Source organism: Neoarius graeffei, chromosome 17 (assembly GCF_027579695.1).
Source record: "Neoarius graeffei isolate fNeoGra1 chromosome 17, fNeoGra1.pri, whole genome shotgun sequence".
Lineage (NCBI taxonomy): Eukaryota > Metazoa > Chordata > Actinopteri > Siluriformes > Ariidae > Neoarius > Neoarius graeffei.
In genome coordinates this window covers 24162055-24189995 of record NC_083585.1, presented here as the reverse complement: position 1 = coordinate 24189995, position 27941 = coordinate 24162055, and the positions used below count along the sequence as shown (strand labels likewise).

At 41.6% G+C, this 27941-nt stretch overlaps 1 protein-coding gene across 3 annotated transcripts in view; it reads left to right on the top strand.

The window, feature by feature from the left end:
* Window positions 1-27941, top strand: part of mcamb (melanoma cell adhesion molecule b) — a 105919-nt gene that overhangs the window by 75680 nt on the left and 2298 nt on the right. The window contains exons 5-16 of one of the 3 annotated variants that reach the window (XM_060943855.1): window positions 2866-2953; window positions 3049-3225; window positions 6566-6693; window positions 7806-7941; window positions 8032-8147; window positions 11824-11965; window positions 12082-12206; window positions 18520-18661; window positions 18827-18922; window positions 21181-21213; window positions 26123-26249; window positions 26425-26539. In XM_060943855.1, coding sequence (XP_060799838.1) covers window positions 2866-2953; window positions 3049-3225; window positions 6566-6693; window positions 7806-7941; window positions 8032-8147; window positions 11824-11965; window positions 12082-12206; window positions 18520-18661; window positions 18827-18922; window positions 21181-21213; window positions 26123-26249; window positions 26425-26539 — 1425 coding nt within the window. The remainder of the gene's footprint in view (window positions 1-2865; window positions 2954-3048; window positions 3226-6565; window positions 6694-7805; window positions 7942-8031; window positions 8148-11823; window positions 11966-12081; window positions 12207-18519; window positions 18662-18826; window positions 18923-21180; window positions 21214-26122; window positions 26250-26424; window positions 26540-27941) is intronic. The other 2 variants (XM_060943856.1, XM_060943857.1) reach the window with 2 other exon arrangements.

Here is a 27941-nt window from a genome sequence, read left to right as displayed (position 1 = left end):
TCTTTCCCATAGGTTTTGTGTCATTTCACATTCATACAGCATGTGTAAAAGCGTTCCTCTCCTCCTCTCACATCTCCAGCAAGTCTCGGATTCACAGAGCTTTAATCTTGCCATCTTACAAGGAGTCCAATACATCCTATGTATGATTTTATACATAATTAAGCAGGTCTGCACCTCTCTAGATGTCTTATACCAGGATCCGATTATTTCCTTCCATTTCTCCAGAATTATCTCACCCTGTACCGGTAAATCTGCCTCCCATGCTCTCTTGAGACCCTCTAGTTTAGGTGGGTGAGATTGCCTCATAAGACTATAATATCTAGATGCCCCGCCTCTCGTCTCCTGATCTCCCTGTACTAGTCTTTGCAGCTCTGTTTGAGGGAGCTTCCTTTGAGCAGACATTATACAGCTTCTTAATTGCAAATACGCTACCGTTCAAAAGTTTGGGGTCACTTTGAAATGTCCTTATTTTTGAAAGAAAAGCACTGTTCTTTTCAATGAAGATCACTTTAAACTAATCAGAAATCCACTCTATACATTGCTAATGTGGTAAATGACTATTCTAGCTGCAAATGTGTGGTTTTTGGTGCAATATCTCCATAGGTGTATAGAGGCCCATTTCCAGCAACTCTCACTCCAGTGTTCTAATGGTACAATGTGTTTGCTCATTGCCTCAGAAGGCTAATGGATGATTAGAAAACCCTTGTACAATCATGTTAGCACAGCTGAAAACAGTTTAGCTCTTTAGGCCAAGTTTACATTAGACCGTATCTGTCTCGTTTTCTTCGCGGATGCACTGTCCGTTTACATTAAAACGCCTGGAAACGCCGGGAAACGGGAATCTGCCAGGGTCCACGTATTCAATCCAGATCGTGTCTGGTCCGGTGCTGTGTAAACATTGAGAATACGCGGATACGCTGTGCTGAGCTCTAGCTGGCGTCGTCATTGGACAACGTCACTGTGACATCCACCTTCCTGATTCGCTGGCGTTGGTCATGTGACGCGACTGCTGAAAAACGGCGCGGACTTCCGCCTTGTATCACCTTTCATTAAAGAGTATAAAAGTATGAAAATACTGCAAATACTGATGCAAATACTGCCCATTGTGTAGTTATGATTGTCTTTAGGCTTGCCATCCTTCCACTTGCAAGTGGTAAGTGACACGCATGCCCGATATGCACTAGGATCACACACACAGCGGCTCAGTCCCGAATCACTGCTCGTGCGCTTCACTCGCGCGCTCTGTGAGCTGCGCAGGGCTGGAGTGCGCACCCTCCAGAGGGCACTCGCTGTTCAGGGCGGAGCGATTTGGAGCGCAGGATGCCTGCGGAGCCGAGCGTATCCGTGTATTGGCGTTGCTGTGTGCATGCGAATCGTGCATTGGCGTTGCTGTGTGCACGCTAATCGTTTTAAAAACGTTAATCTGATGATCCGCTGATACGGTCTAATGTAAACCCCACCTTAGAGAAGCTATAAAACTGACCTTCCTTTGAGCAGATTGAGTTTCTGGAGCATCACATTTGTGGGGTCGATTAAATGCTCAAAATGGCCAGAAAAATGTCTTGACTATATTTTCTGTTCATTTTACAACTTATGGTGGGAAATAAAAGTGTGACTTTTCATGGAAAACACAAAATTGTCTGGGTGACCCCAAACTTTTGAACGGTAGTGTATTTCCAAAAGTCTCGTCTAGGGATTCTATATTTAGTTACCATTTGTTCAAAACCCATAAAATTATCACCCTCGAAAACATCTCCAATAAAAGTAATCCCTGCTTCAGCCCATGATTTCCAGTAAAGAGTTTTTTTTTTACCCATTTTCAGTAGTTTGTTATGCCATAAAGACGACCTTCTAGTAAAAAACGGGTTAAGACCAATAAGACGATGTGATGCTTGCCAGGTTTCTCTTGCAAACAACAGTAATGGATTCCGAGTTGGAATTTCTCCCCCGTTTTGTGAAATAAAAGCCAGTAATGGGATCGATTCAGTGAGTTCTTTTTCAATCGAGACCCAACCCGGAACTTGGTCCTCTGCAATATTTATTTTGGCCAATTGATTAAGAGAGAAGGCATAGTGGTACCAGTCCACTCTTGGCAGGTTGAGGCCTCCATCCTCCTTTGCAGCATACATTTTAATTCTATTTCAACGGGGTCTTTTGCCTTCCCACAAAAAGGTAGCTACCGCTGCATTAAATCTTTTAAGTAGTAGGGGAGGGAAGCTCATGGGTAATAAATCTCATCTCATCTCATTATCTCTAGCCGCTTTATCCTTCTACAGGGTCGCAGGCAAGCTGGAGCCTATCCCAGCTGACTACGGGCGAAAGGCGGGGTACACCCTGGACAAGTCGCCAGGTCATCACAGGGCTGACACATAGACACAGACAACCATTCACACTCACATTCACACCTACGGTCAATTTAGAGTCACCAGTTAACCTAACCTGCATGTCTTTGGACTGTGGGGGAAACCGGAGCACCCGGAGGAAACCCACGCGGACACGGGGAGAACATGCAAACTCCACACAGAAAGGCCCTCGCCGGACACGGGGCTCGAACCCAGGACCTTCTTGCTGTGAGGCGACAGCGCTAACCACTACACCACCGTGCCGCCCTGGGTAATAAATATATGATGTAATTCAGTTGTGGAACAGCCATCATTTTAAGAATATTTATTTTTCCCAGCAAAAATAACCCTATTTTAGCCCAGTTTTGCAAAGTGCTCTCAATTTTCAGAAGTAGGAGGAGAATGTTCTCAGTCAGCTATGAATGTTTATTTAACATTTATGGAGTCCTGTGTGTTCACATGACTTATTCGTGAACATGCAAAACATTATCTCGAACCCCTGCATTATCATTTTGCATTTCAGATCGCATCCTGTGAGGTTAATAATGGATACCCTGCCCCTAAGATCACATGGTACAAAGACAGAACTCCCTTACACCCCTCAGCTGGTGGTAAGTAGAGAGTCACACAGCATTCGAATGTCATAGACATCATGCACAAGTGTATTTTCATTCTATAATGGGTTGTCTCTCTGCCTCGGCTTTAGTCGACATGCAGAACAGACTGACTATGAATTCCAACGGCCTGTACTCAGTACACAGCGATCTGTACCTCACGGTAGAAAAGGAGGACAAGGATGCATACTTTTACTGTGAGGTCAGCTTCTTTGTTCCCGGGGCAGAGAAAATGATCGAGTCCGACCGGATCAACATCACAATCCACTGTAAGCCGTCTCTCAGTGATTTCTCAGAAAAGGCTTAATGAGAACATACAGCGCCCTCCACAATTATTGGCACCCCTGGTTAAGATGTGTTAAAAGCCTTAAAATAAATTCAATTTTTATTGCAGAAGCATAATCTCACACTGAAAATTGTAGAAAAACGTAACCTTTAACTCATGTGAAATTTAAAAAAAAAATAATTATTTTTCATAATATCACCTGTTCCACAATTATTGGCACCCATAACAATTCCTAGAAAATAAATGTAATTGAAGCATTTCTGTCATTTCTGCTGTAGTTTAGAAAGTTGATCAGAGTATCTAGGAACCTTTAATTAGTAATTCATCACATCCTGTTTCCCTGGGGTATAAATATGATGTGACACAGGGGCCTATTTCTCTTATCCACTCTTCAACATGGGAAAGACAAGAGAACACACCGTTCAAGTAAGGCAGATGTGTGTCGACCTTCATAAGTCAGGCAGTGGCTACAAGAAAATAGCCGCTCGGCTACACCTGCCCATATCTACAGTCAGAGGAATCATCAAGAAGTTTAAAACAACTGGAACAGTGGCAACCAAGCCTGGACGAGGATGCAAGTTTATCTTGCCACCACGCACAGTGAGGAGGATGGTAAGAGAAGTAAAAAGTTCTCCAAAGCTCACTGTTTGAGAATTGCATCAAAGAGTAGCATCTTGGGGTCACAAAGTCTCCATAACAACCATCAGGCGCTATCTACATGCCAACAAGCTGTTTGGGAGGCATGCACGGAAAAAGCCTTTTCTCACTTACAAGTAAATGTAAATGTCTGGAGTTCGCTAAGCGGTACTGGGACTTCAACTGGGACCGTGTGCTTTGGTCAGATGAGACCAAGACAGAGCTTTTTGGCAACAAACACTCTAAGTGGGTCTGGCGTAACACAAAAGATGAGTATGCAGAAAAGCACCTTATGCCCACTGTGAAGTATGGGGGAGGATCGGTGATGCTGTGGGCCTGTTTCTCTTCCAAAGGCCCCGGGAACCTTGTTAGGGTGCATGGCATCATGAACTCTTTGAAACACCAGGACATTTTAAATCAAAATCTGGTGGCCTCTGCCCGAAAGCTGAAGATGGGTCGTCACTGGGTCTTTCAGCAAGATAATGACCCTAAACATGTGGCCAAATCTACACAAAAATGGTTCACCAGACACAAAATCAAGCTCCTCCCATGGCCATCTCAGGTGGGGTTTACATTAGACCGTATCAGCGGATCATCAGATTAACGTTTTTAAAACGATTAGCGTGCACACAGCAACGCCAATACACGATTCGCGTGCACACAGCAACGCCAATACACGGATACGCTCGGCTCCGCAGGCATCCTGCGCTCCAAATCACTCCGCCCTGAACAGCGAGTGCCCTCTGGAGGGTGCGCACTCCGGCCCTGCGCAGCTCACAGAGCGCGCGAGTGAAGCGCACGAGCAGTAATTTGGGACTGAGCCGCTGTGTGTGTGATCTCAGTGCATGTCGGGCATGCGCGTCACTTACCACTTGCAAGTGGAAGGATGGCAAGCCTAAAGACAATCATAACTACACAATGGGCAGTATTTGCATCAGTATTTGCAGTATTTTCATACTTTTATACTCTTTAATGAAAGGTGATACAAGGCGGAAGTCCACGCCGTTTTTCAGCAGTCGCGTCACATGACCAACGCCAGCGAATCAGGAAGGTGGATGTCACAGTGACATTGTCCAATGACGACGCCAGCTAGAGCTCAGCACAGCGTATCCGCGTATTCTCAATGTTTACACAGCACCGGACCAGACACGATCTGGATTGAATACGTGGACCCTGGCGGATTCCCGTTTCCCGGCGTTTTAATGTAAACGGACAGTGCATCCGCGAAGAAAACGAGACAGATACGGTCTAATGTAAACTTGGCCTCAGTCCCCAGACCTTAACCCAATTGAAAACCTGTGGGGTGAGCTGAAGAGAAGAGTGCATAGGAGAGGACCCAGGACTCTGGACGATTTAGAGAGATTGTGCAAAGAGGAATGGTCAAATATCCCTCTCTCTGTATTCTCCCATCTTGTGAAATGTTATAGGAGAATATTAAGTGCTGTCTTGTTTTACATGAGTTCATGTAAAAGAATTATTTCTTAATGTGGGATTTTTTTTTCCCACTGAATAAATGCACTTGAATTAAAGGTTGGATTTTTCTCTTTTTTTGCATTGTTGTCCTATATTGTTTTTAAAAAATATGAATTTATTAGAAGCCTCAGAACATATCTTAATGAGGGGTGCCAATAATTGTGGAGGGTGCTGTAACAAGCATTATATCATGTACTGTAAACATTAGGGTGCATCAGTTGCCCCCTAAAAATGAAAAGTTCCTCCGATCATGATGCATTTTTGTTTTTATGTTCCTTTTGGTAAGAAAACACACTGGGTGAAATATTTTGACAAAATTAAAAAGTTTAATGGTGGCACCAGGAGCTCAAAGTTATGGAAAAAGCTGCTATTTTATGACAAAATTTCGATCACTTTTCATGAAACATTATGGCACCTTATAGAGTATACCAAATATCTTAGATACACATTTTTAGTCCATATTCTAAATCAAGCACAGTTTGAGTTTTAGCTGTTCATTGAATCATTGTTCAACTACTTTTAAACAATACAAATGTATTATGAATCACATTAATGCTTCTCGATCCCTTACAAAGGTTCTTAACATGATCTCTGGCTCACAAGAAATCAATAAATGGAGTCCAACATTGTGATTCAAACCTTACGCGAAAACATAAAATAAGCGTTTTTTTGGCAAAAAATGAACCTCATGGTGCCACCATTAGACTTTTGAATATGGTCAAAAAATCTTACAGGATGTCTTTATTGGTGAAAAGGAACACCCAAACAAAAACGCATCAGATTTTATGAAAGTGAGGGCAACTGATGCACCCTAGTAAACGTTTCATGAATTATTCTTATTTGAAATTGTAGTTCAGTTTGAGCAGTAGACTGGCTGTGTATCAAGGCTGTGTTGAACTTCTATAACACATTTACCACTGAACAGAAATATTTACCGTCATTTTCACACAAGATGAAAAAATAAGATTACAGGATGGCTTATTCACCACACAGCGATTACACCAGTATAGTGGAAAATGCTCACCAATCCCTCAGCTAGTGGTTGAAAATGCTGTTTGAGTGTTGAGTTCATTTAATTTTATTGCCATCATAAGCAAAAGTTCAGTGCAAGAAATGCTTGATCTTACTTGTCATTCACTAGAAAGGCCACAACTCTGTGTGTGTGGGGGGGTATTTTATTTTATTTTTTTTACTGGTTAATGTCATCATCACAGATCCAACATCGGAAGTTACAGTGTTCCAGGATTCCCCTGACCGGCTTGTTAAAGAAGGCGACAACGTTGAAATAAGATGTGAAGGAGATGGGAACCCTCAGCCAGTCAAAAGCTTCAAATACAACAACGTAAGAAGTCTTTTTTTTTATCAGTGCCGTAATTCCTACCAATCCATATTGCAGTTTTATAGACGCAAGTCGAGGCAGTTGGACTTGTTTTAATTTTGAAGATGTTTTGACTTTATTAGTTCTCTTGAAATTCATGTCAACTTTAGACTGTATTTAACTTTGCACTCTGATTATGAACAGAGAGACAGTCGAGTGTAAATGTCTTTACAGCCTTAGGGCAAAAACAGAAATGTAGTTCGTAGCAACGTTTCATACTGTAGATATTCCTCCATTTAGAACAAATAGCAAAAAAAATAGGAGTGATGTGTTATCAAGATGTTGAATCTTTTCAATATTATGAATTTCTTTGTCTGAATGTGCCAACCGACTAGTGGCCTAGTGGTAGCGTGTCCGCCTCTCGATCGGGAGATCCTGAGTTCTATTCATGGTCGGGTCATACCAAAGACCATCATAAAAATGGTACCTACTGCCATCTGGCAAGGCACGCTGCAATACAGATGTGCATGGGGAGTTAAACTCTCGTGGTTACCAGAGGACTAGCCCCCCACTGTAACCCTAGCTATGTAATAGGCGAGAGCCCGAGGACTATGGAAACGAGATCGGCGCCGCCCAATGCGCCACATACAGATTGGGCCTGGTTAGTACTTGAGTGGGAGACTGCCTAGGAATACCAGGTACTCTAAGGTGTGGGAAGGACTTTAACTTCAACTTTTTTTTGTCTGAATGTGACACAAATATTTTCTGAGAACTTCTGATCAGCTTTTGGATCCTTAGAACACTAATATTTACCTTCGTGTCTTATTCAAGTCAGTCTGGAGACTGAGAGGGCAAAAGTTTGGTATTTGTTTCATTTCTATGTATTTTTGCTGAGTTTTCCTTACATTTGTTTGTTCACGGGTACACTCGAAATTCATTTTTATTTGTAGATAATTTGGAAAATACTGCACTGAAATACATGGGGTGTACAAACTTATGCACTTTACTGTAGGTAGACATTTTAAAATGACCTTGATGACTGAAAACCAGACCAAATGATCAGAAAGCCAAGAGAAAAGCTCAATAGGCGAGTCAAGTGGGTGACAGTTCTAATGAATTTCTTCTCTCCGCTACAGGAAGTACTTCTTGCAGATATGGACAGGCTGGTCCTGCGTCAAGTGACTCGACTAAACAGTGGTTTATACGAATGCAGCTGTCTGGATACAATAAGTTTTGAAAACATCATAGGCAACTTGACCCTTAGAGTGCACTGTGAGTAAAAATGAACATCCTCGCAGCTGCTGCAGCTTGTTTGCTAAGCTGGTGTAGTCCACTATTTTCATGGTGCTTTTGTTCTTGCAGATCTGGACCCTGTTGTGATCACTCCTGAGAATCCAGATATCCTGGATGAAGGAGAGGATCTGTTTCTGACCTGCAATGCCCTTTCCTCTCTGTCCACAAAAGCATTTTGGTACAAGGTAGACTTGATGGTGATCGGACAGATTTTAGTGTATGCAGTTAAATGCTGAGGAAATGTTGGGTTTATTTGGGAAAGAGGATCTATACTGTAATCCACAAGAAATTATAGAGATGAAAAAGTGTGATTCTACACGGTGGTGTAGTGGTTAGCGCTGTCGCCTCACAGCAAGAAGGTTCCGGGTTCGAACCCAGCAGCCAGTGAGGGCCTTTCTGTGTGGAGTTTGCATGTTCTCCCCGTGTCTGCGTGGGTTTCCTCCGGGTGCTCCGGTTTCCCCCACAGTCCAAAGACATGCAGGTTAGGTTAACCTTGGGCTGAGGTGCCCTTGAACAAGGTACCGAACCCCTGACTGCTCCCCGGGTGCTCTGGTGTGGCTGCCCACTGCTCTGAGTGTGTGTGTGTGTTCACTGCTTCAGATGGGTTAAATGCAGAGGATAAATTTCACTGTGCTTGAAGTGTGCATGTGATGAATAAAGGTTTCTTCTTCTTCTTCTACACCAGTAAAAGTCTAAGTGTTCAGGTGAGCTAAACAAGCAGGGAAACTTGAATAGACAGTCCCAGTCAAAAGTTTGGACACCTTTAAATTCATATTTGACATTTTTTATGAATTAAAACATACTTCATTCCTTAAAGCGAGACGGCCTTTTGATTTAATAAAATCAGTGAAATTTAGTTCCCTCTGAAATTTGGTCATTGTGATGTGTTTATTTCTGTAATATCTCACAAAATATCAGGCCATTCTGTGACCGGGAAGTTATTTAATTTGAGGGGATTCCCGAGCAAATAATGTGCATGAAATCGCTCGCTTCGCGCAGTCGAGCGGACAGAGGAAGTCCGTGTGTGTGTGCGCATGCGCAGGTTCACCTTTGAGCGTGCACTGACAGTTCCATCATTCTGTTGCTAAACGAACAGCTGATCACACCGAGGTCCTCGCTGAGCGCCGATATTTATTAGTTTGGTCCTGCGTTTCCTTTCCTTCGTATATAACATAACGTCTTTTCTTCTTGCTTTCCGTTTCGGTCTTTCACGTTTCATTCGCACACTCACATCCTCCATTTTTGTCTCCTGTTTCAAATTTGTATCCCACAATGCCTTGCGCGAACGGGGAAAGCCCACCACGTCATGCATGATGTAGTATCTTGAATTGCGTCATGGTGAAGCAGGAAAAAATAGCAGGGAATTTCGGGCCACATGACCTTAAATTTATTCATTGTTCTGTTTAAAAAAAACTGGAAGTCTGTGTTCAGTACTGTCTTCAAATTGAGTAGCTTTCGGTCCACTAAACAAAAATAATTGGGTGTCGGGGAAAATTCTTTTTATGACCTACACTTGAAAAATCTGAAAGGCAGTCTAGCTTTAAACTAATGATGGATGTCATTTCTCTTTACTTCATTGAGTGGTTCATGACATAATATGGATTCCTACAGTTGTGGAATAGGGCTGTTTACCGTATGTTTATTATTTACTGTTTGATCTCAGGTGCATTAAGAAGGCAAGAAATTACACCAACTTTTGACGAGGCACAGCTGTTAATTGAAAAGCGTTCCAGGTGACGACCTCATGAAGCTGGTTAAGATAACACCAATAGTGTACAAAGCGTCATCAGGGTAAACGCTGGCTACTTCGAAGAATCTAAAATATGAAATATTTTGTGCATCACATCATTCCTTACATGTTATTTCATAGTTTTGATGTCTTCAGTATTGTTCTACAATGTAGAAAATAGCCAAAATACAGAAAAACCTATGAATGAGTAGGGGTGTCCAAACTTTTGACTGGTACTGTATTTACTTATACATGTATAATTATATATGTATAATTGTTAATATGGTTTCTATAAAGAGATTTTATAGAACATTTATAGAAGGAGTCTCAGGTGTTAGTGCTTTGGAATGGTATGTGAGTTTTCCTCCACTGGAAAATTTTTCAGTAACATGACAAGCTGTGGTGTATTATTTATTTTTTCTTCCCCCAATACTTGGGCCATAAATTTTATTCCATATAGTATCTTCAAGAGAGAGAGAAAAAAGAGAGGATGGCGAGGGAATGACTGCTACTATAATGTAAATGATAAACGGAAATAACTTGCTTTGTGGGCTTTAAATAACATTAACTGCAACTATAAAATGATTAATAAATTTAAAGTTGCGATCACTGGCAACTCGCTGCCGTATAAGAAGAGTAAAACACTTCAGCACATGCGGTTAGAGGTAAATAATCTGCTTTTGGGTTGGCTACAGTAACCCCGTTTTGCATCAGGCCACATCAGACTCATTCTGCCTGTTGTGGATTATTTTCCTACTGTATAACTGCACACACAGTCCTGTTTTATTCCTTACGTAATATCTTCATAGACTACGTTCAGACTGCACCCTGAAACGACCCATATCCGATTTTTTTGCCCATATGCGACCTGTATCCGATTTGTTATTGACAATCTGAACGACACAGATCCGATTTTTTTCACATGCGACCCAGGCCGCTTGGATATGTGGTCCTAAATCCAATGCATATCCGTTATTTTCACATGCGACTGCAGTCTGACCGGACAGGTCGCATTCATGCGACCTACACGTCATCAACAAGAGACAAACGTCACTATTCTGCGTTGGCTAATCCCGCCTCTTTGGTGGAAAACAACAACATTTGTACAGTTTTCAGAATTTAAATAGACTTTTATAGAATTGATCAAGCTAATGGTGGATTTGGTAGAGACCTGGATGTTGATCTGTTAGCCTGATTAAATAAAACAGTTTCTATAACTGATTTATAACTTAAACCATCCTGTATTACAAGATTATAAGATTGTTCTGGAAATTTCCAGTAATTTGACACCTTCGGTCTCATTAGTCTGCTGCCCACATTAACCCTTTGGTGACTGACCCCTTGAAAATGGTTTCTCCAGGAACGATGACGTTTCAGTTGTCAAGACAACGGAAAAACTAAAATACAAAAACAGAAAGATACGTCACAATGCTCTTGTGCACAAAACAAAATGCTCTTGTATTTGTATTTGTATTTTAGTTTTTCCGTTGTCTTGACAACTGAAACGTCATGGTTCCTGGAGGAACCATTTTCAAGGGGTCAGTCACCAATTAATCAGATTATTGTGCGAGCTCCGCCGCCACCACAAAAACCACATCGCCAGGTCTCGCCTCATCTCCATGCTTTACTTGCAAACTTGAAGAGTGCGCTTTTTTTTTGTTTACGTATTACGTAGATGTGCTTATTACGTGTCAATTTGCGCATGCGGGACACTTTTGGGTCGTTTTCCGTTCATATTGGAGATCGCATACAAGTCTCATATAATTGGTAATGTGAACGGCCTAACAAAAAAATCGGATTTCACAACAAGTCGGATATGGGTCGTTTCAGGTTGCAGTCTGAACGTAGTGTTAATGGCTGTGACCTGTGGATCAGCTGCAGTGGGTTTGAATGATTTCAGGAAACGAGCTAAAATGAAATATTTGCTTAAGTACATTATTTGAAGTAAGGTAAAAACAGCTACAAAATATAATATTAAATATTTTCCAGGACAAACATGAACTCATTTGGAAATGTAATAATCTACTGCAGTTTCTGAAATCAGCCACAATTCAGAGTTTGTGTTTTCAATAAATGGACACTCAGGGACTAGTTTACAGACTCGTACCTAAACTGGGTGTGAATGTGTGCAGGACGATTTGCTGCTGGATGAAGGCCATGTGTTGAGGTTATACAACGCCTCCTTTGCCACAGCAGGGACATATGTTTGTGAAGTACAGGCAGTTGAGCTTCCTGAGCTAAAAAGGCAGAACGCTGTGCACGTCAGTGTAAGAGGCAAGTATAATGAAAAGGATTTTCCTCATGTGAGACACTGACTGGTTCATTTCCACGAATATCCTGGCTCAGTGGGACCTCTAATACTAGGTGGTACACATCTAACCTCTCTTTAGGAAAGCCAGTGATCACAGACGGGGTGGTCGTGATTCCTCTGGATACTGAAAAGGCCATCAATGTGAGCTGCCATGCGACAGGACACCCAACTCCGAGCATCTACTGGAGTCTCTCTGATGAACAAGTACAGAACACGAAACACCTAAAAAACAGTCACAGAAAATTACTCACATGATTTTTCATGAGGAAAGCGGCATTTTAAGTTACACAATCAAAATGGGCATCAAACTGGAAACCCTTCACATGGTAAAATTTTAGCATTTTCTACCATACGCAATTGTTCAAAAGTTTGGGGTCACTTTGAAATGTCCTTATTTTTGAAAGAAAAGCACTGTTCTTTTCGATGAAGCTCACTTTAAACTAATCAGAAATCCACTCTATACATTGCTAATGTGGTAAATGACTATTCTAGCTGCAAATGTGTGGTTTTTGGTGCAATATCTCCATAGGTGTATAGAGGCCCATTTCCAGCAACTCTCACTCCAGTGTTCTAATGGTACAATGTGTTTGCTCATTGCCTCAGAAGGCTAATGGATGATTAGAAAACCCTTGTACAATCATGTTAGCACAGCTGAAAACAGTTGAGCTCTTTAGAGAAGCTATAAAACTGACCTTCCTTTGAGCAGATTGAGTTTCTGGAGCATCACATTTGTGGGGTCGATTAAATGCTCAAAATGGCCAGAAAAATGTCTTGACTATATTTTCTATTCATTTTACAACTTATGGTGGGAAATAAAAGTGTGACTTTTCATGGAAAACACAACATTGTTTGGGTGACCCCAAACTTTTGAACGGTAGTGTGTATAAAGACCTGAAAAGTATAGTTTCTAACAGGCTTGTAGGACTCAAGTCCGACTTGTGCCTTAATTTTAAGGACTCGTGACTCGACTTGGACTTGAGCACTGATGACTCGGACTTTAACTGCATTCGGACTCGTAAAGTGGAGATGAGGACTTGGATTTTTTTTTTTTTTTTTCATTTTTTGGAACATGCCATAATAATTTGGCATAAGATATTTATATCTACATTAATTTTTGTACTAATTTCGTGCAAGAGTGTCACGCCTGCGTGCATCAGATAGACTCTCGGGCGCGCTCCGGACAGTGCGGACTCTCTCACGTGCACCGTAAACGGCTCACACCTGCACAGGATGAAGGCGCAATCAGCGCGCCGATATAAAAACTGTAAAAACACACTTAGTTTGCGAAGTATTGAGTTGTGTTGCTGACACATGACCGAGCCTTATTTCCTTGCTTGGTTTCCTGATTTCCTGTTTCTTGTTTTTGATTCTGCCAAGTCTACGATAGCCTGTTTATTCCTCGCTTGACCTGTTGCCTGTTTCACTGTTTTACGAATTTGCCTGCCGTTCTGGATTGTTGACCGTCTTCACTTGTATTAATAAACACACCTTCTGCACTTACATCCGTCTCCTAACCATCTCTGACAGAATACTTCGCACTCCCTGACTAAGAGAAGCACATTCACCTGTTCATACGCCATGTTCAGGAACAAACTAATGTTAATGGCGCTGAAACAGACACCGTCAAATGGTGCGGTTGGAGTCTTGTTCTCAGCTCGGATCAATAGTGGACTCAACTTGGACTCAACATTTTTTTAATGACTTTGACTTGAACACTGGGTACTTGAGACTGGACTCGAGGTTTAATGACTCGACTACAACACTGGTTTCTAAGTATACTGCATGCACTGTTATTGATGTACAGCGTTATGGTTGTTCTTTTTTAGTGCCTTACAGTGGTGCTTGAAAGTTTGTGAACCCTTTAGAATTTTCTATATCTCTGCATAAATATGACCTAAAACATCATCAGATTTTCACACAAGTCCTAAAAGTGGATAAAGAGAACCCAGTTAAACAAATGAGACAAAAATATTATACTTGGTCATTTATTTCTTGAGGAAAATGATCCAATATTACATATCTGTGAGTGGCAAAAGTATGTGAACCTCTAGGATTAGCAGTTAATTTGAAGGTGAAATTAGAGTCCGGTGTTTTCAATCAATGGGATGACAATCAGGTGTGAGTGGGCACCCTGTTTTATTTAAAGAACAGGGATCTGTCAAAGTCTGATCTTCACAACACATGTTTGTGGAAGTGTATCATGGCATGAACAAAGGAGATTTCTGAGGACCTCAGAAAAAGCGTTGTTGATGCTCATCAGGCTGGAAAAGGCTACAAAACCATCTCTAAAGAGTTTGGACTCCACCAATCCACAGTCAGACAGATTGTGTACAAATGGAGGAAATTCAAGACCATTGTTACCCTCCCCAGGAGTGGGCAACCAACAAAGATCACTCCAAGAGTAAGGCGTGTAATAGTCAGCGAGGTCACAAAGGACCCCAGGGTAACTTCTAAGCCCTAGGTTTTCAAAGTGGGGGCCTCAGAAAGTTGGAGGGACGATAACAAAAAAAATTGCAAAATTTTTAAAAAAAAATAATTATTATTAAATATATTGTAGTGAGTTTTTAATCATTATTATAAAATATAATTATTAATAATAATACATCATATCGAAACGTTGTTTGCCATGCTCATCTCTCCGATTGCCTGTGACGTTGCGGTTTGCGCCATTTATCAAGCTGCTTTGCTCCTCAAGCTAGCGTATTGCTAGCGCAAAATGGACAGGGTTTTGAAGAAGAGACCGAAGGAACAAACCAACAGCCCTGCTGTGGAGGACACTGCTGCGAAAAAAACTACGAAGTCCTGGCCAACTAAAATCCGAAAATATGAGGCAGCATACATGAAGTATGGCTTTACAGCCATGCAGAAAAATGGCCATGATTGCCCGAAATGCGTCCTCTGTCTGAAGACCCTGTCAAACGAATGCTTAAAACCTTCGAAACTTCAGCGTCACTTGGTACAAAAACATCCAACAGATGCCGAAAAAACAGTAGATTTCTTCAGACGCAAAGAAGAGCATTTGATCAGGCAATCTGCTGCATTCACCCAGCAAGCTACTGTCCCCGAGCGGGCCCTGAAGGCATCATTTTTAGCCTCGTACCACATTGCTCATGCTAAAAAACCTCACTCAATTGGAGAAGATTTGATTTTACCAGCCACCAAAGACATTGTCCGAGAATTGCTTGGTGAGGATGCTGCCAAAAAAAAATCGATGCTGTCCCACTCTCTGATAACACCGTGAGCCGACGGATTGGTGACATGGCTCAAGATTTATCTGCTCAGCTGTTGGAGCAGGTGAGAGCCAGCAAATACTTCGCACTTCAGCTGGATGAGAGCACAGATTTATCCAATGAGGCCCAACTGCTTGTGTACATCAGATTTATTTCACAGGAAAGATTTGTGGCGGAAATACTATTTTGTAAAGCACTTGAAAGAAGAACTACTGGGAAAGATATTTTTCAAGTTTTGGACGATTACATCGAGTCTAACGGATTGGACTGGACCCGTTGTGTGGGGGTGTGTTCGGATGGAGCCGCGGCAATGACCGGGAAGATCAGTGGAGTGACCACGCTCATTAAGCAGAAGGCCCCGCATGTAGTGGCCACACGCTGCATGCTCCATCGCAAGGCACTGGTCGCAAAAAGGATGGATAACGAGTTGAATCAGGTACTACAGGAGGTTATACAATTAGTGAATTTGATTAAAGCCCGTCCCATGAAACAGACTGTTTACCCTGCTTTGTAATGAGATGGGCGCTCGTTTTGAGGGGCTGCTGCTTCACTCGAACGTGCGCTGGCTGTCACGGGGCGCAGTTTTGAACCGTGTCTATGAGCTGCGGAGGGAGGTTGCAGAGTTCCTCTCATCTGTAAAGCATCAGCTGGCAGATCGGTTCACCGATGCAACCTGGATCCGCAAACTTGCATACATGTCAGACATTTTCCAGCATCTAAATGTACTGAATCAAAGCATGCAAGGACGTGACACGTACATACTCCAGGTGCAAGACAAAGTGCGTGCTTTTTCCAAAAAGATCATGCTGTGGTCAAACAAGCTCTAGGTGGGAGTTACAGAAATGTTCCCACTACTTCACCAGGAGCTGCTGTCATGTGATGATTTGGGCTCTGTCTCTCCATTGATCCAGTCCCACCTGGAGCACCTCCAAGGATATTTCAAAGACTATTTCCCTGACCTCGAAAACACACATTTAAACTGGGTTAGGAACCCCTTTGCCCCCGGTGTCGGCTCTAGTCTGGACTTAAAGTCACAGGAGGAGCTGATTGAGATGACAAACTCAGGGGATTTAAAAATTGACTTTGAGGCTCTTCCCCTGTCTAACTACTGGCTACATGTAAGAAAGGACTATCCCAGCTTGGCTGACAGGGCATTGAAATGGCTTCTCCCTTTTGCAACAACCTACTTGTGTGAGTCTGGCTTTTCAAGTTTAAAGGTACTCAAAACCAAACATAGAGCACGTCTACATGTGGACAATGACATGCGTATGGCACTGAAAGAGATTAAGCCCAGGGTTGACAAACTATGTAGGAGCCACCAAGCCCATTCCTCCCACTAGTGTAAACCGTCTGTCACTCCCAGACACACACACACACACACACACACACACACACACACACACACACAATTGAGAGTGGTTTGATTTCTTTTGTGCTGTTCTTATCAACAGTTTGTTGAAAAGTTTATTGTTCAGTGCGAAAATATTTGTGTTGAAAACATGTTAATTAATAATATTCTTATGCTAAACAAATGTAACAATTATTGAATATTGAATAAAAGTAAGAGAAAACATTCTAGAAGTTGATGTTTCTTTACATATTTTGTAGCATTGTCTGTGGGTTTGCAAAGGGGGTCCCCGGCCAGAAGCTAATGCTGTTTGGGGGGCCTTGGCATGGAAAAGTTTGGGAACCCCTGTTCTAAGCAACTGAAGGCCTCTCTCACATTGGCTCATGTTGATGTTCATGAGTCCACCATCAGGAGAACACTGAACAACAATGGTGTGCATGGCAGGGTTGCAAGGAGAAAGCCACTGCTCTCCAAAAAGAACATTGCTGCTTGTCTGCAGTTTGCTAAAGATCACGTGGACAAGCCAGAAGGCTATTGGAAAAATGTTTTGTGGACGGATGAGACCAAAATAGAACTTTTTGGTTTAAATGAGAAGCGTTATGTTTGGAGAAAGGAAAACACTGCATTCCAGCATAAGGACCTTATTCCATCTGTGAAACATGGTGGTGGTAGTATCATGGTTTGGGCCTGTTTTGCTGCATCTGGGCCAGGACGGCTTGCCATCATTGATGGAACAATGAATTCTGAATTATACCAGCGAATTCTAAACGAAAATCTCAGGACATCTGTCCATGAACTGAATCTCAAGAGAAGGTGGGTCATGCAGCAAGACAACGACCCTAAGTACACAAGCCGTTCTACCAAAGAATGCTTAAAGAAGAATAAAGTGAATGTTTTGGAATGGCCAAGTCAAAGTCCTGACCTTAATCCAATGGAAATGTTGTGGAAGGACATGAAGCGAGCAGTTCATGTGAGGAAACCCACCAACATCCCAGAGTTGAAGCTGTTCTGTACGGAGGAACGGACTAAAATTCCTCCAAGCCGGTGTGCAGGACTGATCAACAGTTACCGGAAACGTTTAGTTGCAGTTATTGCTGCACAAGGGGGTCACACCAGATACTGAAAGCAAAGGTTCACATACTTTTGCCACTCACAGATATGTAATATTGGATCATTTTCCTCAATAAATAAATAAATAAATAAATAAATGACCGAGTGGAATATTTTTGTCTCATTTGTTTAACTGGGTTCTCTTTATCTACTTTTAGGACTTGTGTGAAAATCTGATGTTGTTTTAGGTCATATTTATGCAGAAATATAGAAAATTCTAAAGGGTTCACAAACTTTCAAGAACCACTGTATATTGAGTGTATCATTTATAACACTTTTGTCATTTTACTTCTTATTGTATTTGTTCTTGTAAGGTTTTTAGTTTCCAAATTTTCAGTTGCTTTTTATGAATGAAGTGTCCTGCATTTGAAAAAAAAAAATATGAGAAGCAAGTTTTGGTTGGGCTGATCTTGTGATGCTGTGGTCCAAATTTTGTAATGATTTGACAAAAGTTGTAGTAGATGGAGTGAAAAACATGACCCAAAGAATCAGAGGAAAATGGAATCTCGTTTCTACAGTGTTGCACTGTGGAGTTATTCTTGTAAATCTATGTCCAGGTTTGCCCTGTAGGTGGCAGTAGTGCGCTTGAGGGGTGTATTTTAAAATTGCTGTGTCAGTAGCAGAGACTGTCCTTAATCCCTGTGCTAAATTTCATAAGAGGAAACAACAACAACAACAATGCAGAAGAAAAAGGGGGAAAAAAACCAACTTACCATTACAATAGATTGCCTCTGTACGGTACTATATTTAGTGCTTGGCTTCTTCAGAAACACAAACCGATCCCTGTGTGTGTGTGTGTGTGTGTGTGTGTGTGCTGTGTTGTCTGTAGGCTCAGCTAGGAAGATGGGAAACCAAGACAGAGAACAGTATCCACAGCATTATTTCCATCAGCACCACTTCAGACATCACAGCATCCTGTAGGGCCACCAATGACCTGGGAACAGCCGAAACCTCCCGCCACATTCAAGCCAGTGAGTTTCCGCTGCTGGGATTTAAACATACTAACCAGAGTCTAGTAATTGTTCAGTCTGCAGTCTGACCGTACTCAAGAAACGCGTACATAACCTTACATGCGCATGTTCCCTTCATCAGGGAAGAGGGTTTTTTTTTTTTTAAAGAGTTGACTTTTTTTCTAGTTCAAATGAACCAAACAACAACCACAACAACTCCAACCACAACAACTCCAACCACAACAACTCCAACCACAACAAGCAATACAACTGGTATAATGGGTAAGTGTCTGATAAAAATATTGCAGAAGTTTGTAAGCGAGTATGAGAGATATTAGCAGCAAAGAAAATTAAAAATAAGGCGCAAAAAAAAAAAAAGCTGACAAGTACGTATTGAAGAGTGTCCGTCAGGAGTGTCCATGCTGTTATTATTTGGAGCACAGATACAGTGCTTTGTTAAAGTATTCATCCCCCTTGGTGTTTGTCCTGTTTCGTCGCAGTACAAGCTGGAATTAAAATGGATTTTTGGAGGGTTAGCACCATTTGATTTACACAACATGCCTACCACTTTAAAGGTGAATATTTATTTATTATTATTATTATTTTTTAAATTGTGACACAAACATTACTTATTGATGAAAAAACAGAAATCTAGAGTGTGCATAAGTATTCACCCCCTTTCGTATGAAACCCGTAAATAAGAGCTGCTCCAACCAATTCACATAATTAGTTGATTAAAAGCCACCTGTGTGCAATCAAAGTGTCACATGATCTGTCACATGATGTCTGTATAAATCAACCTGTTCTGGAAGGACCCTGGCTTTGCAACACTACTAAGCAAGCAACATGAAAACCAAGGAGCCTCCAAACAGGTCAGAGACAAAGTTGTGGAGAAGTATAGATCAGGGTTGGGTTATAAAAAATATCCCAAACTTTGAATATCCCAGTGAGGACCATTAAATCCATTATAGCAAAACGGAAAGAATATGGCACCACTACAAACCTGACAAGAGAAGGCCCCGCCCACCAAAACTCACACATCGGGCAAGGAGGGCATTAATCAGAGAGGCAACAAAGACACCAAAGATAACACTGAAGGAGCTGCAAAGATCCACAGCAGAGATGAGAGTATCTGTCCATAGGACCACTTTAAGCCGTACGCTCCACAGAGTGGGGCTTTATGGAAGAGTGGCCAGAAAAAAAGCCATTGCTTTCAAAAAAAAAAAAAAGAAAGAAAATACATTTGGAGTTTGCCCAGCAGCATGTGGCAGACTCCCCAAACACATGGAAGAAGGCTGTGTGGTCAGATGAGACTAAAACTGAACTTTCTAGCCATCATGGGAAACACCATCTGTGGCACAAACCCAACACTTTCCAACACCCTGAGAACACCATTCCTACAGTGACGCATGGTGGTGGCAGCATCATGCCGTAGGGATATTTTTCATCTGCAGGGACAGGAAAGCTGGTCAGGACTGAAGGAAAGATGGATGGCACTAAATACAGGGCAATTCTGGAGGAAAACCTGTTTGAGTCGACCAGAGGTTTGAGACTGGGACAAAGGTTCACATTCCAGCAGGACAATGACCCTAAACATACTGCTAAAGCTACACTTTAGCAGTGTTTAAACATCTTGGAATGGCCTAATCAAAGCCCAGACCTCAATCCAATTGAGAATCCGTGGCATAACTTGAAGATTGCTGCACACCAACGCAACCCATCTAACTTGAAGGAGTTGGAGCAGTTTTGCCTTGAGGAATGGGCAAAAATCCCAGTGGCTAGATGTGCTAAGCTAATAGAGACATACCCCAAGAGACTTGCAGCTGTAATTGCAACCAAAAGTGGCTCTACAAAGTATTGACTTTGGGGGGTTAATACCTATGCACACTCCAGATTTCTGTTTTTTCATCTTAATTATTGTTTGTGTCACAATAAAACAATTTTCACCTTTAAGTGGTAGGCATGTTGTGTAAATCCCCCCAAAATCCATTTTAATTCCAGCTTGTAATGCGACAAAACAAGACAAACACCAAGGGGGATGAATACTTTTGCAAGACACTGTTTTTAAAACAAACACCACATTTTAATGCATTGTAGCAGAACATTTTTGGACTTTTTGGTGTGCAGGTCGACATAGACATTTGTCCGAGTGCAAATTTTGTCTGTTAATGATGCAGCATGTGTCGAAACAGTTTTCCATTAGATATTTTCGTACTATAAAGGCCACTTCATCATTTGATGCATGTTTCATGCTGGTTGAGAGTGCGTTTGTACACACATTGATTTTCGAGTAAGAGAAGGAGTGCTCTTATGCAGTCTCCTGACTCCCATCAGCTTCTTGTTCAGCTTGGCAGAAATCTCGTGCAAATCAGAGACCAGCAGCCCTGCATGAGTGAAAATAAGATTCTGCAGGAAGTCGTTAGATTTTTACTGCCCCTCCTGTTTGTTCAGTTTCGGTCCTGTGAAACATAAACTGAATATGTGGTTGTGGTCGTGCTTGTGATTGAGTAACTCTGTGTCATTAACCCTTGTCCTCTCAGTGGCAGGAACAGCCAGCCCCAAAAAAATCAAAGGTTTGTTTCATTTCTCCAATTTTAATAAGCCAACAGGCTGACGTCAGCATGCTTCATCACTGTTCACTGCTGTCTGCCTGTGCATGCTGCACCCAGAGCGCTCCTCTTTCACCCTGAACACACAACATGCTCACGTATCAGACACTCAATGCACCCAAGCTGTAATCGTGCATGTTCACCTCCGATCAAAAGAGTGGCTCTTTTTTCTGCTCCTGTTAAGAGATGAACACTTTCAGCCATTCACCAGCTGAAGGAATGGCTTCTTTATCCGAATCACACTCTCCTTCCTTCACTTCACTTTCACATTCTGTGGTCTGAGACTGAGCTTTATGAGCCTTTCCACAGACAGCCTTCATACAATGCCATGCATCACTTCAGTTCTGTGCCTTTGTGCAATTCCTTAAAGCTTGGGTAGGTAATTTATTTGAGATGCATTTTTTCTTATATTTCTTGAAATTCTTTTTATATCCCGATAGCAATGAATAAATTAAATGCTCCGACAATTAAAAAAAATAATAAATCTGTCATCTGTGGCAGTCGCAGGTCTGAATGAAATGATTGGATGGCCTACCTGCCTGTCTACCTGCGCACACTCATTGCACGTGACCGGAGTCTTCCACACAACGAGGCAGACGTATTGGTGAAGCTGGCGAGCCAGTCAGCTGCGAGTACTAACAATAGCCATATTTGTTTACATTCATTATGATAATGTTTGGTGTTTTCTTACGTCAATGAGATATGATGTATTTGGATAGGACAATGATGCACCACAATAATCCCCCCCCCCCCCAAAAAAAAAGCAACCTGCTGTCTCTCGTGGACTTGTCCCCCAGCAGTAGTCAGGCAGTGTGCGTTCATGTGTTTTGGAGGACTGGCTTTGAAAGAATGGTTGAAGGGAGGAGGGGTGGGATTTTTCGGTTTGGATCCTATCTAGCTTACTCTTGCTGATTTTCTCCAAAATTACCTACCCTAGCTTTAGGTTTTCAGCCACTAAAGTTAAGGAAAATTCCAACGAAAACCAAACTATTCCGCCCAGAATCCAAATCAGGTGATGTTCTCGCTCTAACACGATCTATCCACGAAATCATCTTCTACCACAGCACTGCTGAATTCTCCAATCTGAAGGTGCAGGTTAGTTTTCTATAACAGCACAGCTGGGACAGTCATACTAGCTATAATTCAAATGATAGGCTTATATTAATATTAATGCACTTGTTCGAACGTTATAATTTCTATAATAACAGCTCGTTCACAGCCGAATGATCTACATAATCTAAGCCTCATGATAATAAACGCATTACTGAACAAAGAAAACCATGTAATCATTGATAAGGTGAAGCTCCCTGTACGGAGAAGCTTATTAAACATTTATGGAAGGGTTCTCAGGAGTCAGCGCTTCTGTAACACAGGTTTTCGAAGCGCCTGGCTGCCATTTTGCCAAGTCGCTGGAGGAGATTATCGAGAAATAGTCAGAATCTCTCAACTAATCATCACACACTATTTCCTATCACCACCTCCGTATTTATACGAAAAGAAAATCCTGTTCAGGGATCAGTTTCCGAGAACATGACTCGTCTTTAGTACGATTCGCACGGGATAAGTATTACCTATGGACCTCTGGTAATTCGCAATTACCCCCGCACCTCTGTGTTATTGTGTGGCGCATTCGGACGGGATAAGCAAAAGTCTGTAATTCACTGAATTTACAGACACTGTGACCGGATGTGTCGTCCACAGCATCCTGTTTCGTCTTGTAGACAGTAGAGATGGGATTTATGGCTCTTTGATGGGATCCGCATCTTTGTGATCCGTTCTTTGAAAAGAGCCGTTCAAAAGACTGGCTCATTTGGCTCTTTTTAAATATTTATTCAGTTTTACAGTGGTGCTTGAAAGTTTGTGAACCCTTTAGAATTTTCTATATTTCTGCGTAAATATGACCTAAAACATCATCAGATTTTCACACAAGTCCTAAAAGTAGATAAACAGAACCCAGTTAAACAAATGAGACAAAAATATTACACTTGGTCATTTATTTCTTGAGGAAAATGATCCAATATTACATCTCTGTGAGTGGCAAAAGTATGTGAACCTCTAGGATTAGCAGTTAATTTGAAGGTGAAATTAGAGTCAGGTGTTTTCAATCAATGGGATGACAATCAAGTGTGAGTGGGCACCCTGTTTTATTTAAAGAACAGGGATCTATCAAAGTCTGATCTTCACAACACATGTTTGTGGAAGTGTATCATGGCACAAACAAAGGAGATTTCTGAGGACCTCAGAAAAAGCGTTGTTGATGCTCATCAGGCTGGAAAAGGTTACAAAACCATCTCTAAAGAGTTTGGACTCCACCCACCCACAGTCAGACAGATTGTGTACAAATGGAGGAAATTCAAGACCATTGTTACCCTCCCCAGGAGTGGTCGACCAACAAAGATCACTCCAAGAGCAAGGCGTGTAATAGTCGGCGAGGTCACAAAGGACCCCGGGGTAACTTCTAAACAACTGAAGGCCTCTCTCACATTGGCTAATGTTCATGTTCATGAATCCACCACCAGGAAAAGACTGAACAACAATGGTGTGCATGACAGAGTTGCAAGGAGAAAGCCACTGCTCTCCAAAAAGAATGTTGCTGCTCATCTGCAGTTTGCTAAAGAGCACGTGGACAAGCCAGAAGGCTATTGGAAAAATGTTTTGTGGACGGAGGAGACCAAAATAGAACTTTTGATTTAAATGAGAAGCGTTATGTTTGGAGAAAGGAAAACACTGCATTCCAGCATAAGAACCTTATCCCATCTGTGAAACATGGTGGTGGTAGTATCATGGTTTGGTCCTGTTTTGCTGCATCTGGGCCAGGACAGCTTGCCATCATTGATGGAACAATGAATTCTGAATTATACCAGCGAATTCTAAAGGAAAATGTCAGGACATCTGTCCATGAACGGAATCTCAAGAGAAGGTGGGTCATGCAGCAAGACAACGACCCTAAGCACACAAGTCGTTCTACCAAAGAATGGTTAAAGAAGAATAAAGTTAATGTTTTGGAATGGCCAAGTCAAAGTCCTGACCTTAATCTAATGGAAATGTTGTGGAAGGACCTGAAGCGATCAGTTCATATGAGGAAACCCACCAACATCCCAGAGTTGAAGCTGTTCTGTACGGAGGAATGGGCTAAAATTCCTCCAAGCCGGTGTGCAGGACTGATCAACAGTTACCGGAAACGTTTAGTTGCAGTTCTTGCTGCACAAGGGGGTCACACCAGATACTGAAAGCAAAGGTTCACATACTTTTGCCACCCACAGATATGTAATATTGGATCATTTTCCTCAATAAATAAATGACCAAGTATAATATTTTTGTCTCATTTGTTTAACTGGGTTCTCTTTATCTACTTTTAGGACTTGTGTGAAAATCTGATGATGTTTGAGGTCACATTTATGCCGAAATATAGAAAATTCTAAAGGGTTCACAAACTTTCAAGCACCACTGTAAGAAGACAGCGTCTAAAGAAGCCAGATCCCTCTGCTTAGACAGTGACATCAATATTTCTGGACATACCTTTTATATAAAGCAACCTAGACTTACATTATTGTAACCCCTAAACGCTCATAAATAACCATTAAAAAACAATGAGGGCTTCAATGAATGTCCATGCAGAACGGCTTTACTGTAAAAAAAAAAACCCCACTCAAGAACATAGTTACCAAGAACGCAAGAATATTTTATAGAAAAACACTTGTTTTACAAAAATATTTAAGTCTGAGATACAAAATAGATACAACTACAATAAATATAACACAAGAACTAGTTATCACACAAGAACATTTTAATAGAAAAAAACAAACTTTCTATATTAAAAATATTGAAATTGTAACAAAAATAGATACAACTAAACAGTCAGATAAATAGATAAAGTTATAACAAGAACACAAGATTATTTTAATAGGAAAAAACAATTAATGCAAAAAATATATTATTATACAACTAGACAAACAGATAAATAAATAAAATACACAAAAATAGAACAAACAAAATGACGATAGAATAAATTAAATGAACGTCCGTGCAAAGTAGTTTTCCCACAATATTATCATTAATATCACACAACAACATTATAAACTATATACAAAACAATTTGAACTATTAGGCAAACAGATAAAACTTGAATAAATAAAAGGCAAATGCTGTTTAGCCTACTTCTTGTCCTTGGGCAAAAGCTTTTTCATCTGAAACACAGTACAGAAAAAGAACGACAGAAAGAACGGCTCCCCCAGCTCGAGACTCGGTTCTCATCGTTCATGCCTAGGAGCCGTTCAAAAGAATCGGTTCGTTCGCGAACGTCACAACACTAGTAGACAGGAGTTCAAAATGCTTATCTGGTTCAAATACGGGATAGGCCTACTACCACTTGCCCCTGAAATGCTGTTTATCAAAATTTTGCCCGTATCCTCCATTATTCACTCCAGAAAAGTACAAGAGATGCGCGTTTAATAATTACAACCACAGACATGCGCATTCACACGGGACTTGTATTACCACTGGACGTCTGTGTTTTGCCGAAACACAGTAGGTAATTCGCGGCGGAATTATTACTTAGCAAATTACGGACATGGCGCATTCACACGGGACTAAGAACTCAGACATTCTCTGTAATTATTCCGAATTACCAGAGGTCCACAGGTAATACTTATCCCGTGCGAATAGGGCTTTTGTGTTTTATTCCGTACTTAGTCAGTGATCAGTGGAATCAAGAGCGTTTGAGCTGGTACATCAGACTGCGCTGGATTCTGGTCTTTCTGGAGCAGTTAGAGCTCTATCGGTTAGAACTGCTGGTGTGAAAATTTCTTTTAAAATGTCAAATGTTACAGGAAGCCAGTAAATGCTGCCTGCACTTTGTTATTTGTACCACCAGGGGGCAAAGGATTCATCATTGCCATCATCATCATTTTCATCCTACTGCTGGCCATCCTGGGCAGTGTGCTGTACTTCATGTACAAGAAGGGCAAGATTCCATGTGGGCGCTCAGGAAAGCAAGATCTGTACGTTTTCTTTCCTTAAACGAGCTGCTTAATTCGTTAGACCAAAAAAGCGCACAGAAATACACTCTCTGATCCATAATGCTCTTCCGAAAGTCCTGTCCCAAATGAGAAACGGTCTTTTAACGCAGCACGAGGACCTTCTGCAGCACTTACCTTTCACTCCGTCTCTTCTCAGCACGAAGGAAAAGGCCAGCAGCGATGACATCGTTGTGGAGATGAAGAGCAGCAAATCTGAGGAGGTCGTGCTTCTACAGGGAGTCAACGGGGAGAAAAAGACTTCCAGCAACCAGGTTCTTCATCCAAAACATTTAAACACATGCCAAGGAAGGAATAAAACACAACAGGCAAATGTCGTTATATGAAACTCATCAATGAAGGGGTGAAGCGACGTGATGCGATGAGATTACATTACCACCCCAGAGCTGATTTGTTTTTCCTGATAACAGCACGTCCTGATGTGTTTTATAGTGTTTCATTACATTTATACAACAACGGTTTTCCAGTGATCACACATTGTTTGTTTATTTAAGAATGACACGGCATACTTTTTATCTGATTAGAATTACGTTTCACATGGAGCATTCCTATTATTATTCAAGGACACAGTTCAGGTTACTCTGTAAACCACCGTACACTTATCAGCCTCTCGAAGCTTAACAGAAAAAGCAGCTCGTTGTACATATGTAGTGAAAATTCATTATGTCTGATAATTATAACTATTCTTTTAAGTTCGTTTCTTAAGACACATAAGACAGGAAAGAACACCAATTAGAATGTGAAAAAGAAACAACAAAAAGACTCACAAGATCCGAAAAAGAAAAAGCAAGCCAAGAAAACTTAAAATCAGCCATTTCAGACCACTGCAAACGACAAAATCATATTATGAATTGGGAAGAGGCCAGAGTCATTCGCGCTGAAGAGAATAGATATCAGCGTTGGATTTTGGAGGCAGTGGAGATACGAAAGCGGGCGCAGAGGACGATGAACCGGGATGAGGGAGCGTACGCGCTGTCACACACCTGGAGCGCCGTCCTGGGGCAGCGACCTGACAGCAGGAGGCGTGGACTACCTGTCAAATTGGGCGGGACGTTCACGCCTCCATAGAGTAACATCAGCTGATAAGGCACGTCACCACTCGACATCTGGTGACTGTTTTGAAGAAGGCGGAAGTGTTCGCCGAAACTGTCAACAAACAAGCGAGGTAACATACTTAAAAATACGTGTCTTAAGAAACGAACTTAAAAGAATAGCTCGTTGTACATTTATAAACCCCAAACCACAAAAACGTCAGCTCTGAAGACTTTCCCATGGCAGAGATTGACCTCAGATTGTTAAAGCATTGAGGCATAGTCGCTTTCGCGTCTATATTACATTACAGGCATTTAGCAGACGCTCTTATCCAGTGCGACATACAACATACCCAGAGCAGCCTGGGGAGCAGTTGGGGGCAAAGTGCCTTGCTGGACTTCGGCCATTCCTGCTGGTCCAGAGAATCAAACCAGTGACCTTTTATTCCCAAAGCTCTTTCTCTAACCATTAGGCCATGGCTTCCCCATTAGTTGCATCTCTAACCATTAGGCCATGGCTTCTATAGATGTTAAACACACATTACAGAACGTTTAACCGCAGCAACGATTGTAACCATGATGTTGGTGTCTTCCATCCAAGTCAGTTAGCTCCTGCTGTAGAAAT